The sequence below is a fragment of the Dicentrarchus labrax genome, unplaced genomic scaffold (assembly GCF_905237075.1).
Source record: "Dicentrarchus labrax unplaced genomic scaffold, dlabrax2021, whole genome shotgun sequence".
NCBI lineage: Eukaryota > Metazoa > Chordata > Actinopteri > Moronidae > Dicentrarchus > Dicentrarchus labrax.
Window position 1 is genome coordinate 18,376,262 of NW_026136707.1, and position 18,077 is coordinate 18,394,338.

Here is an 18,077-nt window from a genome sequence, read left to right on the forward strand (position 1 = left end):
ATGTAAGGTTTCTGAGTCTCTGAAATGGTTCCTGGGCCCCAAAACAGTTCCTGTGGTGGCTATTAGAATTCATTGGCAAAACTTCTGATGATAAGTAGTCTGCGTAATGCAAATGTAAAAGCTTCAATGAGTTGGGCCTTGGTTGAATCATATATTGTTATAATACAAAATAGATTTAAATTCTAATTTTCAATTTAGAACCAGATTAGGTTCAGAATATGCTAAAAGATACATTTTAGAGTAACATGGGCAGAATTTTATTGTCAGATTTATAGCTAAAGGAAAGAATGTATTTTATGCTATCACAAGTTAAAAGTTCATTGATGTGTGTATTTGTGTTGTAAATGATTGCTACTTCAGAAGAATGGGAAGATGTGCGACATGAGGACACACATGCACTCTTGATACAGACTTAAAGGCAGAATCTGTGTTCAGGTGCTGTTTTGTTTTACTGGTGCGACAGACAGAAAAACTGTGGACAGCTGATACTTTCTATCTCTATGTTTGTCCTCGCTATTTGCATGAAAAGGATACCTCTGAGTTTTGAATTGAATCTTTTATTTTTATGTACCACGGATAATCACATAGACAGCAAAAACGTTGTGCTTTCAGACTTAAGTGAGATGAAAAAAATAGGCCATTTATTGTTAGAATTAGGGATGTGCTAAGTAGCTGATCCTAAGAGAGCAAAATTAAAGAAATAAATGTCATGTAATTATGTGACAGATGCCTGCCAAAGAATACCAGTAGACCTTTCTTTCATTCATTTTCTTGGTGTCCCTCATATTAACATCCAGTGACTAAAGCATGCAACATGATAACAGTGGAAATTTCTGAAGGGTGACTGTGTTTGTTAATAGTGACAGGAGGGAAACTGGCCTTATTCCATTTTGTATAATCCCCTAATAGCATACAGCGACATACACAGACATAAAAATTCACACAACATTGTTGCTGTAAGCTGTTTTTATATCAGATCTGGTAAAATGACTCCAGACATTAAACACTGGCCCAGCACTATGGGCCAAACACGCCCATACACACAAACATACATCAATATTGTTAGAATATGCTGGTTGCCTAAGTGCATTTGGTGCTTGAGACTGCTGCAGGAGGCTAATATTTGGTTTTGGACAGGCCCATAAATGGAGACAGTTGTGTTTCTTTTTTTAATGAGTGATTCATATTTTTACTGCTGGCACATTCTTGGATACCAGGAGTTTAATCCTATTATTATTTAAATCTGACATGTCAGATTATGCTGTCATAGCATTTCATAATACTGCCAAAATAACACATAAAATAGAGAAGATTAAGTGTTTGAGCTGCAGCTTAAGACAGCAAACTAATTGAAATAAAAGAATAACTTGAATATGAAGGTTTAACACAAAAAAAATGTAAGTTTATATGTGTTTGTTTGAGTTTATGACTTTGTGTATGTGTGTGTTCCTGCTTAAGGGAGGGAGAACAGAGCCAATATAACAACATATTGTTGTAAAAATACATTTTCTTCGCTGATATTGTTAATTTTCACCTTCAGAGGTAGGATATCTGTCATTCCTGGCATAATTAGTCAATATTGTAAAATTAGTCTTACAAGCCAGTATTTTAATAGGGCACAAATGGTGAAAGGACTGCCACTGGCTATTAATTAATTAGTATTGGCTAATGTGCAAAAAGTTAAAAGGATACACTGCAAAAATTAGCCAACCTGTGAAGGCATTTTCTCTATTGAGTCATTCCATTAAAACAATTAATCTGTTCAATAGAGCCATCATTTTTTGCATTTCTCTAAAAGCTCATCTGTATTTTACCTCTACAAAGCAAATGTAGGGTGAAGCATATACAATGGTGTACTTACAGCCTCTACCAGTACATGACAATAGCAATATCATGGCAGGCAAATAAATATCTTCTTTATTTCACATCATATTCCAGTTATTATGTAAAAACATAGTGTTATATCACTTTTGTATTAACTTCAGGTGATGCATCTGTTAGCAAAATGTGTGATATTGTGCGTTTATGAGGTTAAAAAGAAAAAAAAACGTTCTATTTGTTTACAAGCACAGTGACAAGTCATAAATACTGATGATGATTCTGACAATAATGAATGTCATTTATTCCTAAGAGGAGAATTTAGTCGCCACACAATCAGGAGGCAACAACAAGCGCAAAGCATCCAGAGACAAGATTACCTGTAAAAAATAAAAAATAAAATAAAATAAAAAAGCTGCTCAAACTGGTGCATCAAATTAATTATTCAGCTTGCTTTCACAGTTACATTGCTACAATCTGTTGCATTTCACAAGAGGGCTTTAAACGAGGAAGGACATTTTTAATTGTCAGTTTGACCCCTGCTGCTCTCACTCTTGCGGCTCCATAACACGAAGTGATGAATTCATGATGAATTTGGGTACAGCTGTGTCTGCCCTCTAAAATGGGTCACTTTTGGGCATATCAAGTTAATTAATGTAGTCTGAAGCAATATTTGGATATCTAAAGAGTTCAGATATTTAAATTCTTCCTAAACAGGACATGGAGTTGAAGGAATAAAATTCAACCCAAATCGAATGAGCAGAAATTACACACATAAATCGATCTTTGTAGCCCCAAGCACAACACTATTCCCCTTCTTTCTCCAGGCTGTGTTTTTGTTGTCAGTGTCCTGACAGGTAGGGAGTGGGGCTCATACGTTGTGAAAATCCCAACATCATCGCTTAGTTTGCAGAGCAAACTACTGCACTGTGCAGACATCTGCTCAGATCTCATAGAAAATTAATGGAGGCAGAATTGACTGCTATGTGGATCACATTTGGTGGAGCTTCACCGTAACAGAAAGAGTCAGTGTGGATGCACAGTGAGCAACCATGCCGAGGAAAGAAAAAGCTACCATTCTATTGTGGTTTATTTTTTTATATCAAGTTTATATAGAAATAACATTTTACTAATAAACCAGGTTTATGATTCATAAAGATGTTATTGTTAGCTTTTTATTATGCAGGTGGGCAGAAATAAATAAGTCTTTACTGACTCAGCGAGTTTCAGGAGATTTATATTATACACAGCAAGTGGTAAACTAATGTACATGTATACAATATTTTGCTCTATGTTTTTATGTGTACATATATACGGAAGCGTATTGCATTCACTTGAAAACAAAATTTCCGGTTTGTTTTTCTGAGTAATTATTTGTTTTTTTCTGAGTAATTTATTTTTATGGTTGGTTTTTCAGAGTAATTTTTTTCAGATTTTCTGAATAATTTATTTTTTCTGTTTTTCTGACAATTTTTTTTCTGAGTTTAGAGAGCATTTGAAAAAATAGACGCATTCATTCCTTTATAAAGAGCTCGATTTAACGGAAACAAACATGGCTTGTTTAGTTCAATCAAGTTTTACTTTGATTTGGGTTTAAGACACTGGGAGATAGTCCTGTCTTTAAGTCATATAGATGATATTATCATTAGTTTGTCGACTCTACGCAGGCACCTGAGGACTTTGCGGTTGTTCAGAAGGAAAGCCCATTCAGATCTGCTAGACATAGCAATGTACGGTAGATAGTTGAAGATGGGGCATGTATGTGCGGGCAGGAGTCACCATAGGTCCATGGGAGTAACTTGCAGGTTGGAGATTCTCGGGGGAGTTCGAAGTATCTCGATAATTTAGAAAAAAAATTACTCCGAAAAATAGGGGGGGGGAATTACCACAAAAAACAGAAAAAAATTACTCCGTAAAACAGGAAAAGAATTACTCAGAAAAACAGGAAAAAAAATTACTCAGAAAAACAGGGGAAAAAAAAATGTCAGAAAAAGTGAAAAAATTATTTAAAAAAACAAACCAAAAAATAGAGTTTTTTTTTTTTTTTGTATTCAAATGAATGCAATACACTTCCGTAGATATATAAAATATATTCTAGGTGCAAAAAGTCTGTAACACGTAAGGCTACATGTATTAATCTTTCAAAATGTCATACATTACCATAAAGAGAATCTTATTGCAAGCCTTACAACAAATACAGCTACACATTTTGTGATATGTTAAATCATTTATCATGTGTTTGAAACATAATATAAATTTGTTTGTTTTTGCTTTGCTGTACAAGGTGCCTCTGAGCTTCATCGCTATGTAGAATGTGTGAAAAAATACAAAAAAATATATATATACCCACCCACCCACACTCTCACACACAGAGCTACTACATGGTTTGTGTGTAGTTGTGCGTCACTGCACATGAGTGTTTCCCTGTGGTCGCTGTTATTAGCAACATAAATCGTTGCCAAGAGCTTCAAACTTGACAAGGGCTACTTACTGAAGTGAACAGAAATACTTTACAGGACAAAAGCTACATGCGTGTTTGTTCACAAACTAATTTATTTGCATGCATTAAGACTTGCAGGAGTTGATTTATAAGTTTAACTTTTCTATCTAAGTATCACTGCTTTGTGGATCAAATAGAGAATGTGTTCACTCTAGTTTTGTGTTTTCTTGGCTTCTTTTGGGGGGAAAAATCACTGTCACATCCTGTTGGTGGCTTGCTGCAGAGACAGACGATGCAAATAGGAAATAAAAGACGTGAAGAATGCAAGAGATGTCAGTAAAATGACAGAGATGCTGGTTGTGTGTCTTTCTGTATGTTTGTGTGTGCATGTGTATGCTATAGGGTAAAACTAGTTTTTACTGATTTGAAATGGAGTTTTCAACCTATGGCATTTTGTGTTTAACTGACAGGATGTGTAAATAGGTAGTAGGGTAGGAAGGTTGTACTGTGAAGAATGGGTCGCATACTGTTATACCACTCATTGGCACTGTGGGATATTGAACAACATAGAAACTGTTAAAACTCCAGCAGAGCAAACAAACATATCCATCTCCATTCTGGTGAGGGGGACACAGGAAAAAGACACAGGAAATAAAGCAAAATATGGGGAAGATGAAATAAACAGGTTACTCTAGATGCACTTGATTAAGTGCAGTAGATTTAAACTACAGATCTTAGCTTTGGTGCTTCTAGGCAAGGCACCAGTTTGTAGGCAGGTAAAAACGTGCTTGTAACAGGACAATGGTTTCAGTTTGCACTGTGGGAGGAGAGGGAATATCATATGAGTTGGACCCAATTCCTCAAATGGGAAAATTCTCATTGAAAATAAAATCTATCCATTAGCAAGCAACATGGGAAATCATTCAGCTGGAAAATGGGATCCAATCCCCAAATGTAACAAAATGAGGAATCCCTCAGCTGGGCTGAATGGGGTGCAGTTCTTTTTTTGTTTAAGACGCCAGGCATCAAAGAGCTCGAAGCCCTGGGACAGAACAATATGCACTCTTGAGGGTTACTTGTTCAAGCACCATACATGAGAGGATCTATTTGCTATAAAAATATATATTAGAAAATATGTATATTGCTATAAGCACTTTTATATAATTAAAAGATATGTCTACTGCGATAAGCAAAACTGTAAGGGTTGTAAGCTCAGACAGAGAACTGAGATTTAGAAAATATTCTGTCCTATATTCATACTGTAAAGTACAGGATGTGAAGGACACCACACATTAGGCTCGTTCGAGATGAGCCAGGCCTGCGCAGAATCGATCACGGGCGCTCGTCGCACAATGCATGCCAGTTAGATTTGTGTCAGACTTGATGTCAAGTTGCTCTGACATAATGCACATGTGGGCAACCTCACGAGCTCGAGACAGATGCAGTTTTTAGAGCCAGACCGCAAGACCCAGGGCATGACAGGAAACGCCTTGACTGCAGCTGTTTGTCACCTTTTTGTCGCTGCTGTCGCCTGGTCTTGTCCACTTTCCAGACGAGGTGCAGTTCATCTAAAACAAGCCTATTCCCTGACAGCACCCCACGGGGGAAAGGAAGTTTACTACATTTGCTACATTTTCTCATCATAACCCTAAAGCAACATAAAAGGAACTGGCTGTGTGACAAGTCTGAAAAAAATCTATCAATACACTGTCATATTTATTTAAGAATTTAATTTCCAAAATGATGTTAAGATAGCACCAAATGTCTTTGCAACTTTAAGAACTTGACAGCATTGATGTGGTTTAGTAAGAGCGTCAAAAGCATCACATTTAAAATCCATAGCTATGTTTGAGTGCTAAATAAGTGGCTCAAAATATCACGTGTAAGCTGACACCGGGTCTGACAGTGCAGTACTGGCACATAATTACACAATATTTTTCTCAGAACAGCCTCGTTCAATTTTTTCCTCCATTATCAGGAACCTCAAATGAAATTCATTTCCCATTTATGAAAGTATCGAACCACTTCTGCAATGAATGGAGACTTAATGCCTCATGATCATGCCAGACATTTAAGGCACGCATTTTTAAAATCCTACTGATTATTATTGAAACTACTGGATGATAATGGGTCTTCTCTGAAATCTGGACTCTTCTCATTCTTTTCCTCCGTTTGTCTTACCATTAGGGGAGGGCAGGACAAAGAGAACTATTAAAACTACAACACTATCAGATAGTGGGAGAGAAGAAGATCTTTGGATACACCTGTGAAATCAGTCCTTATCAAGTGCTGACTGTTTGAATCTGTCATCAAGAACAGGAAAGATTTATTATATCAAGCTCTGACAGAAAATGACATGGTGATGATCAAGTTGTAGATATATGCTCATTATGGATGGATAGGGAGTTCTTCTCACTCTCTCCTTCACAGTATGGGGGCAGGACATTATTGAACGTCGAGTACAGAGAAGACAGATATTGTATAGTAAATACACAGGCTGTGATCCCTCGATTAACACCACAGATTAGAATGTCGAATTTGTAGGACAGCTCTACTCGCTAAATGTGATGAGACATTAGGAGCAGTAATGATGTTTCCAACACATTTTATTTATGAAGAACAAAAGCTGTGGAGACCAGTGAAATAGTAAGAACCAATTCTAGACATTCTGTATTCATACAAAGTAACCTAATAATAAAGACGATATAGATCTGTATAAAATCCTTTTGTGTTAATAAAAGATAAAGAGTATGAACATTCAACTCTAGATACTCTATCTCTATGACCGAAACCTAGTAGAAGTGGGAAACGAGGGCTGATGGAAGCTCTAGGTCAGGTGATCAATGTCAGCATTAATGTCGCGGCTAGAGAGTAAAGACATGTTGCCTGTCAATGCATCAGCCTGGACGGACAGACTCTGGTATTAATCAGAGGAACACACAGGCAAATGTACAAGAACACTCAATGTGATGCACAACGCTGTAGATTTAACTTTTGATAACAGAGATTTGGGTTTTTTTTGAGACAACAAATGTACCTGATAAGCAGACTAGCAACAAAACAAAGCACAAAGGCCTGTCATAATGTCACTGCAACAGCCTTAGACATGCCACCGACTGTCAGTGACACAGAAAACCAGTGACATAAATCAAAAGAACCTGGCACACGGTCTCTCTCTGTATATTAGATTGGTACAAATTATTATTATTACAAATTATTATTATCATATGAATGATGATTTATTACACAATCATCATTCATATCATATTATAAAAGTTGTTGTGGATTTAGTAAACAGTTGTTTATTTACACATCTAGCAGATAAATTAACTTTAATTTGGGTTTGTATTTGTGTCCACTTGATTAAGGTTAGTCCGATATTCAGTCTCCTTCCAGCTCTGTTTTGGTCTCCAAAAACTGTAATATCTGGCTCTTTGGTTGCTAAATGCTCCACTGTCATCATCAGCTAGTCACTAACTTTGTCTCTCTGCTGTTTGCTGCTGGGCAGGTAGCTACAGTAGACTTGTACAGCTTTTTCACTGAAAACAGCTGCCTCATGTGGCTGGAAACGAGAGGGATAACAGTTATGAGGCTGAACCAAAACAGTAAAGTTACAGGCGCCAAGAGCAAAACAGTGAGTTGCTAAAGTGATAATTCTTTGTGGGTTTATCACTATGAGTGGGCCCTTTCAGATAACACAGTCATTTTTAATATGAAAATACTGATTAGAGCAGTTTTACCTTAGTTTAGCCTCTATAAGAACATTTTAAGCTCTGTCACAGTACGTGTGTGCAAAAGCCGATTCATTTTTAAATTATTAACATTTATTTAGATTTTTTGATTTTGAGCTGGGACAAAACTCTGTAACACTGAGTTGTGTGATAATATATAACAACATACACCACAAAAGTTTTCCATGAAGATCATTACTGTTTACTAGGCTGATGGTCATGGTTTTTGCTTGTAGGAGCAGTTAGGATTGTCTGTTTCTCACACAAACTGAGGCTGCAGGAAGCAGCAGCATAGGATGGAATGATGCATCATCCACTTGCTACAAAATTACACCTCACTGTACACAGAAGTACAGCTGTGTTTGTGTGTGTGTGTGTGTGTGTGTGTGTGTGTGTGTGTGTGTGTGTGTGTGTGTGTGTGTGTGTGTGTGTGTGTGTGTGTGTGTGTGTGTGTGCATGCGTCCAGGTGACAAACTGAACCACCCTCCATGCTGTATGTCACAAATTATACTGCCAGGGCACGGGGCACAGCTCTCTCTGTCTGTCTTTGATTTCCATTTTCTTCAGTGTGGCACACCTCCTCTCTCTACCTGAATATGATCATTCAGTATCTCCATCTCTTCATCCTGTGTCACTTTCCGTTCGGTTCTCCCCAATTCAGTTTTCTATTCTCTCTCACCTTGCTCTGTTATCTCACTCATGTTTGGCCACCCCCACTTGGCTCTCTCTCTCTCTCTATGTACATGTCATTCTCTCTCTCACCCCTCATAGTTTCTTCAAACCCAATTACAATCTTCTTTCCACTGCATCTCCCCCATCTCTCCTTCCATCCTTTCTTCATCCCTTTCTTTCCCTCTGTGTTAAAAGAACAACAAAGCTTTGTTGTTTATTTGGGGGACAATCAGAGACAGATTGTTTGCTTTGGGGGAAGTCTGTCTCTGTACGTACATGTGCATCTTGCATGTGTGTGTCTCAATCTGTGTCCTCTACAGCCAGGGAATGAATCACTCAGATATTCCTACTAAATCAACTCAAGGTGGTGTAAGCAGTGGGACAGAGAGAGAAAGAGAGCAGCAGAAATGATGCTGATAAATTATCAGTCGCACTGACACTGCTTTGTACACAGACAGATGTTGTAATACCAAAAAGCAGACATGTCCCTTGCGTGACTGTAACTGATAACACATGTGGTTCATTCATAAAAAAACAAAACATTGGGCACTAAAAGTCTATATAAACATAATAAATAAGGGTGCCTGTGAGTTAAAAATAAAAATATCCTGTGCTGCTGTGATTTAATGTCACACATTTGTCTAACAGTCTGAAACCAAGGCTGGTTTCTCTACAGCATCCACTAAAATCTTATGAAATAAAGATAATGTGCACGATTCTAGAGGCAGAGAATAACCCAATTTCCTAGAGCAAGAAACGAGATGTATAAATTCTTAATATATTGGACCTCAATAGTTTTTGAGTATCAACCGAAATGTATACGAGTACAGACAATGTCAAGTTTCAAAGATTGTCATTCAATGCCAGGTCAGATTTGAAATGTTTTGTAATAAATCTGAAAGTATTAAATCAGGTTAAGTCTGTATATTTATTTATTATTATTTAGCCTAATTTAGCTGCTTTTGTTCAGGTGACATTAAACACTGATGCATTGAGAAGTTTCGTGTATTTAATCAGATAAAAAAGATGCCATTGTTGGGCGCCCGGTTAGCTCACTCGGTAGAGCTGGCGACCCATATACGGAGTTGCTGCAGCGGCCGAATCCGACCTTTGCCTTTGCTGTGTGACATCCCCTCTCTCTCCACCCACCTTTCCTGACTCTCTACAGCTGTATCTATCAATAAAAAGCCAACAAGATGCCATTGTTTCCTCAAAGTAAAGTAACAAAAAAGTCAGAGTCAGGTATCAGTACCAAAACTCAGGTACTGTATTGGTACTGGCATTAAACGATTTATCTATATATAGAAAAGCACAAGCTTAGCCAGTACAAAGCAATTGTGTTGGTGATGGACACCTACCTGTCATGCCTGGAGGGGTTTTCAAGAATTTCCCATTGAAATTTTGAATCACCACATCGCACTTCTCCGTCGACTCCATCCTGACAGAGAGAGACAGAAAGAAAGAGGTGCTACTTGAGGACAATCAGCTCCTTATGTTACTATTCAATATACAGAGTAGGCACTGTGGTTCTCAAAAACGTTATTGTACTGTATGTGGATACGCAAATATGTCTTACAATACAGTATGTATATTAAATGCATGTCTTGTTTATGCATCTGTGCTTGTTTGTCTATGTATGCCTGAGCAAAATCCTTAGCTATGTGTGCATGTGTGTGCATGTGTGTGTGTTTTCAATGGGGTTTCCTCTCCTTTGTCCTGGTTTAAAAGCTCCATTCAGTCTGATCTGTTGTGTGTCATGTCCTCTTTGTCTGCCCCTATTCAGCTCTGCTCACCCAATCACAGCTCAATGACTAATTGCCTGCTTGGCAAGCAAAAGCCGGTGTGTATGTGTGTGTGAGACGGAGAGAAAAATGGTGAGGGGAGAGAGACACTGTGTGTGTGTGTTTGTGTGTGTGGTATGTGAGCATGCATGTCTCTGTGTGTGTCTTGGGTTTTCTTCACATAGCCAGTGACCCTGAATGGAGCCCTGACTGCATTCTAATCACTGGCACACTCCACGGTGTAACTGAGAAGACCACACACACACACACACACACACACACACACACACACACACACACACACACACACACACACACACACACACACACACACACACACACACACACACACACACACACACACACACACAGAGTAGGGTGACAGGGCCAAGGGTACAGGAATGTGGACATGTATCATTAGAGCTAGAAGTTGTAAATGGCAGGAAGTCAGCTCAGGGTAATGTTGCCTCTAGCACCTAAAAAATGCATCTGGACCATACAGACCATACGCACTGATAAGTAATTATAGTTTATTCAGCAAAGCCTAAAATTAAATACATTTGGATGCGACTGACAATCGGCATGTTTGTTTCAGCAAATAAAAACGTAGCTGTCAGTGGGAAATGTGTCCTAATCTGGAGATTTTGATTTTTGGAGAAACAAAAGTGTAAATGAGAGGTTGTGTGCATGTGTGTGTGCGCGTCTCTCCACATACATACCTAGCAAATCCGACTCCTCTGCTCAGGCCATTGGCGTCCCTCAGTATCCGTGTGGAAATCACATGACCAAAGGGCTTCAGCATGTTCTCCAGCTCCTGCTCGTCCATGGACAGCGGCAGGTTCGAGATATAAAGGTTGGTGGGGTCCTGCTCCTGTTGCTGTTGGGAGGTACAGCAGAAGAAGATGTGGTTAAATAGTTATCATCATGTCACTTTGTCTTGGTAACAGTTTCAATACCAGCCGGAAAAGAGAAGTTGCATGTTTTTGTCTAGTCTTAGAGACTCACTGCACTCACTGAAAAAGCCTCTCTGAAACATTGAAAACAATAAACAACAATAAATGCTTCTCCTTAAGGAAACTGCAAAATCTGAATGTGTAAAAAATGTATGCTATTTATTTTTAATAATTAAGCTTCACAAAACTATTCCCTGAAAAATATGAATAAGAATAAGAATAGAAAATGACTCCGCTGATGAGCAGTTCAGATGTTAGATTCAATTTCACTTCAGCAGGATTTATCTAAGCATGAGATGGCCCTTGTGATAAGCAAAACATTTTTTTCCCTTGTAAGTGTGTAAAAATGCTCAAAATGAAGAGAGAGAAATAAAAGAGTTCACTATAACCATCCACTAAAAGCTCCTTTTGCAGCAATAAATGCATTAAAGGTTAGGGCAGTGCCATTCCAGTTTATTTTCATATTTATGACTGAATCTCCCACTGCAAAATATCTGTGAATTTAACTCAAGAGGCAAACTCTTCTCAAAAGAGGAATAAACATTTCATTGAAAAGGCAGTGCAGCGGCTCCACACTCAGAACCCCTGAAGCAATAAGGAAACCCCCTCAGGATTCATAGATGTTAACTGAGTTGCATTACATTTTTCTTCTAATGTGCCTCTCAGTTAGTTAGACTAGTATACTTCAATTATTTTTGTTCTGTTTAGCAGCACTCCATTCAAATGATCCTCCGCAAGAGACCAAAGCCCGTGTGTGCATGTGTGTGTGTGTGTGTGTGTGTGTGCTGGCAATTAAAGAGGGATGGATGGATGCTATTGAGACAGACAGAAAGGAAGAAAAAAATGTAATATATGCAAGTTGTAAATCATAACTACATGATTTCATAATTTTGTAAAACTATTTGGAAACATGGTTCCCCAGTATGCTTCTGTAAATGCTGTAAATGGTTCTGTGATGTTTAATTTCTTCATGACAGTTTGTAGCTGAGTTGGCTGCATCTCTCCTCAGTGCCATAATGACACTACGTATTCATGATGACCTTGGTAATAACTTGGTGATATTACAATCAGTGCCCCAAAGTTCCCGGAAAGTCTTTGACACATTATATATTCAACAGAAAACTTTATATTTCTCTCATCTAATTTGCACAAACTCAAGCAGTAACATAAGTAATACACTGACACTGAATGCTGTGCAGTGCTGGAATGGGACACTGTTCGTACATTTGATTCCACTGTTGTCATGAAAAATGAAACAAATACTCAAATTGTGTATGGTGTGGGATATGCACTGTGCTTGAATTGTGAGAAGCCAAAATGTTTTGTTTTATTTTAGTACAATGGCAAATACCAATATTTGTATGTGTGTTTCTGCTGTTGAATGAATACTTCAATATAGAATATAAAGCTGGTCTATGTGGCTTAGTCTGAGCATAAATATTTCCTTCATCCATGGAGGATTTTCCTTTGCATGCACCAGAGCTGTTTGATTTCAAGAGTGGGAGTTCCAAATCTGCCCGACTGTGACCAAAGCCATATATGTAATCAGTGACTCAGAATAGGCAGAACAGCTCCGGTGAAGGAGTCTGAAATATTTTACCTTTCTTTTCTGAGTCTGAATATCTCTCTTCGTCAGCAGGGATTTTCCTTTGGCAGAGTGTCCAATAACCAGAGTGGCACAGTTGTCTTCCCACACAGGGCAAACTGGCTTTGAATGTAATCTCTTACATTTGCATGCATGCTTGTGTGCGCGTGTATTTATGCGAGCAGTGACGGGCGAAAGCAGCGACATCAAAGGCGTAGAGTCATATGTAACAGCTGTGGAACCTGCCATTGATCTTAGAGTCCTCTTCCTTAAAGAGTTACATCACTGAGATCATCATGGCCTTCTACTTGCCACAGAGTAAACTATAGTTTCACTGCTTTTCAACACACACCATGTTAAAATGGTGTGTGTGTGTGTGTATCGTTTCTCCTGTTCTTTTAATTGCCAGTTTGAACATGAGGAATGATTACTGCAAGTAAAGCCTATTTCAATGTCCATATGGGCACCTAAGTATTGATTTAAAACAGACTTGAAAAATTGTGAACCTGTCACCTATAATTACTGTGAACAGCACAACCTCATTAGAGTTGAGGAACTAGCCACTGTGATGCAGCTTCTCACAAGACTTCCAAGTAAATTCCAATGAGGCAATTACTCAAGGCTTCAAACACTTAGATACATTATGTAATCAAACATGTCTACAGTACATACTCTACTGATAAAATCACAAACTGTTCTTTCAGATGGGGTTAGCCTTTTTGTTTTATTTTGCAGACCACTCACTTTGTTGAAAGCATGGTGTGTGACCTTCTTATTATCATCAGACCATACAGACAAATCTGTCTATGTTGTGAGCTTCCTGTTTATGATTGTTTATTCTGCTTTTGCAAAGGCCCAAACAATTGCCTCAAGGGACAATGTTTATACCCACTGACAAACTGCAGCACAGTGGTTAAATTCAGTGGGATTGTGCACAATAATAAATAATAGAAGCAGAATCCTAATAAGGCCTGGGTTTACAATGTATGTACCCAGTTGTAGTGAGAAAACTGATAGATTTAAGACAAAATTGTTGACACCCAAGGGAAGATTCAGCAGAGAAACGTTGTCTGAAGCTAGAAAGGCTAAAGCTAATAAAGGTACTATTTCAACTCCAAGTTACATAAATTCAGTGGAAAAACCTAGACACATCTATTGCCATGTCACACTGTTTAAAGTTACAAGTCTCTAAGTTTCAGTCATTCAAACAAATTAGCTCCAGAACACACCTGAGGCTACGCTCCAATGTGCTTTAAACTCTTAATGTGGCTTAATGAATTCAGATTTGTACCAACAAGAGGGAAGCCATAACCTCTCCTCCACTCCTCTAGTTGCTGCTTATAATGCATGTCTGTGCCTGCCTGAAATGCCTTAGTTTTCTTTGTATCATTTATATTGTCTCAATCCAGGGAAATCAAGAGTGAGATGGGTATAAAATCAACAGGGGCATCGTGGTGGGTTATTGAAATCACATTGCACTTTACTACACCATCTCTAGACACAGTTGGCTGTAAAACCCTTTATTTGCACAAGTACTTCTGGGATATGAAGTAGAGAGCTTTGGAGCACCCACATGCGAATGAACTCTGCTTGACTTTGCTCAAAGTTGCCGTTTCCACAAAGTTACTTCTCAGTGATCTCTCACTCTGCATGTTGCAAATGACTCACCTCTCTCTCTGTCCTCTCTCTCTCTCCCTCTGTATCTTTGTCTCTCTGTGTCTTTGTCTCTCTCGTTCTCTCTCTCTCTCTCTCTCTCTCTCTCGTAACATCTGTCATGAGCTGGAAACAGCTTCACACCAACTGTGCCTCTCCCTGACTGTGTAGCCTGCCTGCCAGCCAGTCAGCCCGTGTTTTCAGCCCCATTAAACCTCATTGCTGTATCATTATAGCAGGTCTGCACCTCTTATCATGCTACTTCCTGGTTACCCTGCAATGCAACAACACCTGCTGATGAGCTAGAGGGTAAAGAGAGGGCAAAGCAATGGTTAAATACCTGTGAAAAACACCGGCTGGGTCTGTATATGCTAGATGGATGGATATGAGGTGAGGCGGTACTTGAATGTCACATTTCTTCGCAATCCCGCTTGCATCTCAAATAGCAACACTTCACACCAGAAATGACACACCACAGCCTCCCACAACCCTGAACAGGAATGAGCGGGTATTGAAAACGGATGGATGGAGAGATGAGGAAAAATGAATTGAAGACGTGGGCCGAGAAATGCTTTGGAAACAACTAGCAGAGCACTTTCATGCAGAAGCAGTATGTGATTAGGGAAATGAGACTTTCTATTCATTATGTGTTGACTCCTTCCTCTTACCTTTCAAACTTGTCTTATGCGTAATCCTGCTCATTTCCTCTTTTAATCCATCTATTCTTCCCTCTCCTTTACCCTCCCTCAGCCCACCTCCTCTCTATCCCTAACTTCCTCCTTTCTCATGCTCACCCTCTTCCTCCTCCACCTGTCCTTTCCTCTTACTTGCTATTCGCCCCTCCTCTTCCTCAGATTAAAACCTAATCTCTTATAATGGTAGCCTTGCTGTCTAAAATGCCATCTGAATGCTTAATTAATATTTAAAGAGTAGATTTTTTTTTCTCCTCTCCCCTCCTTTTCCTTTCCCTCTGGATTCCTTGCTCTTCTTCTTGCATGTCTTACATTTTCCTCTTCACACCATTCTCATCTCCATTCTTCACTCCCATTCATCCTTCACTGCAACCTCCCTCCGCACTTCTGCCTTCCTCCATCTTCTTCTTCCTCAAGTCAAGTTCTGATCTTTCATAATGATTGTCTGGATGTCTAAATGCTCTCTAACGGCTTAATCAATACTTAATGAACATACCATAAATACTTTATAAACCCTAAACCCTGAAATCCCTAGAGTTTCATTAGCCATAGAGATATACACTTTTCTCCATCTTCACGATGACTAGAGGCTCAGTGAAATCAACACTGGATAGTGATTGCCTCATCATTTAGTCTCTGGTCAGGCCAGATTACTGTAGGCATGGTATTTGGCTGCTGCTACCTCTGATGTAAATGTGCTTGCTTTTGTGTAGTAGGAGTATTAACACTCCACCCACAAGTCAAATGACTTATTTTGAGGATGTTAACTTTTATGTACAGTAAATGTTTTTTGTCTGCTGTATGGCGTAACAACTTATCTTGTTTATCTACCTACATGTGAGTGCATTATAAAAAATGCCGAAGCATTGCTGCATGTTTAAGCCACCTAAAGGCCACTGTAATGCAAGTGTTTTTCCAAGTTAAAGCCCCTACAAAGAACTTTCATTTTGTGTTGATTCCAGTGGCAGGTAGGGTTTCTGCCACCTCGTTTCATTGATTTCAAGGGGAACCCGGTGGCAGGCATTACATGCTGAGAATAACTACATAGAAATAGCCAATCTTCCCGCTGATGGTCTTGTTTGTTTATGTAGGTCATATAGAGACAACTGTTTCCTAACCAGTCAAAAATCCCTTGTAGTATCTTGCAGAGATCCCAGAGCTTGTGGATGTACGATATGCATTTCTCAGCACATAAACAGCCATGGCTGGTTATTTCTTCTACTGTATGTATTTGTGTGTTGAATGTCTCCAGAGAATGGTGTTTAATCTGCAATAAAATAAAAAGGGCATGTACCTAATTACTGTTGTCACATCCCTTCAACTTTAAAGCAATAACTTTTCAAGCAGAAAAAGAAAACACTGAAATTGATCCATCCACTTAAGTAAATTCTACAACAGGTTTTTTTTTTCAGGCTAATTGGCTTCAAAGGTCATTTAGCTTAGCTAACTTTTAAAGGATAGAGCAAACACTCAAGCAGCATTAAAACTGGGGTTAGAGGCGTTTCAAGTAAGGCCATACTTATATAAATATTCGGAAGTTGAAAAGCTGTTTTCCACTCTGTGGCTTTCTAGTGACTGTGAAGTGGCCATGAAACCCTAACTATTCAAAGAAATAGCATCACACTTGACTAAGTGAGAGACTGACTATGTTTCAATGTTCAATGTTTAATTTAATTTTGTGACGGGCAAAACGTTTTTTCTCCCTCTGGCTTCTCACACTGCCTGCATCTTCACACTCTGCATGACTCATTTAAAGCAATAAGAGAGGCCTTTCTAGTTAATGGGGACTCCACACACACACTGTTCTCTCATTTTCTAGTCACAGATGCAGTTATTCATCAATTCACTCATTTATTTCAATGTTTGCATCTCCTTCTCTCCAGCTTTTGCATTGCTCTCTACTGTTCTCTCTTTCTTAATGCAATCTTAACCTAGCTTATTTTATTTTCATGCCATTTTTCTCTTTTCTTCACTCAAACTGTCTCTACTGTGTGTATTAAAAGGCCAGCAATTCATCACAGAGTCAGAGCAGAGTGCAGTCCCTGCTGCACACCAGTGTGCAGGCTGCTTGTCTGCCAGCCATCCAGAGCTGGAATCAATCACCCAATCGTGAGACACTGAAACCATCAGGGAGGGTCAGACAGAGATAGAAGAGAGAGAGAGAGGCAGAGAGAAAGGGCGGAAGTGGACGTACAGAAAGATAGGAAAACCTAGGGTGGATTAAATAAACATTTCCTGGGCTGAATGCAGATCAAAATGTCTCATGAGTTGATCAGTTTCCCTCGGGTGTGATTTGAAAGAAAAAAGACTTTATGGATGGGTAGATGCATAGACAGACTAAACAACACCCTGGCCTGATAATGTTACATCTGTTGTGCTGTTTCTTGTTGTTGATGTAGTTGTTTACGCATCAGACTGACCACACAAACACATCTTATGAGTGTGGGCCTGATTCCTAACAGCTGAGTAGAAGTGGTGTCATTTCCTGTGGTGCTGTGGTGCACAATACTCTGTGGTACTTCTTCATGGCTCAGCCAAAAAACCCAAATGTGGGATTTAGCAGCAGCAGCTTCTTATCTTGCGGGGATCCACCAGAAACATGTCTGTGATCCATTTTGTGTTTAAGATTACAATTGTGGCTGACTGGTAAAATGTCTGAACTTCCACTGTGGGACGCCAATTAAGAAAAAAGCATTTTTGAGGAGTTATGCATCAAAATATGATCCACATGCTTATAGACATCGAGGTAAAA

At 38.9% G+C, this 18,077-nt stretch overlaps 1 protein-coding gene across 3 annotated transcripts in view; it reads right to left on the reverse strand.

Annotated features, from left to right (window-relative positions):
* The window catches only part of LOC127367192 (RNA-binding motif, single-stranded-interacting protein 3), a 110,729-nt gene that overhangs the window by 26,252 nt on the left and 66,400 nt on the right, over nt 1-18,077 (reverse strand). For all 3 annotated transcript variants that reach the window (XM_051406854.1, XM_051406852.1, XM_051406853.1), the window contains exons 5-6: nt 11,162-11,319; nt 10,020-10,099 (exon numbers count right to left, since the gene is read on the reverse strand). In XM_051406854.1, the coding sequence (XP_051262814.1) occupies nt 10,020-10,099; nt 11,162-11,319 (238 nt within the window). The remainder of the gene's footprint in view (nt 1-10,019; nt 10,100-11,161; nt 11,320-18,077) is intronic.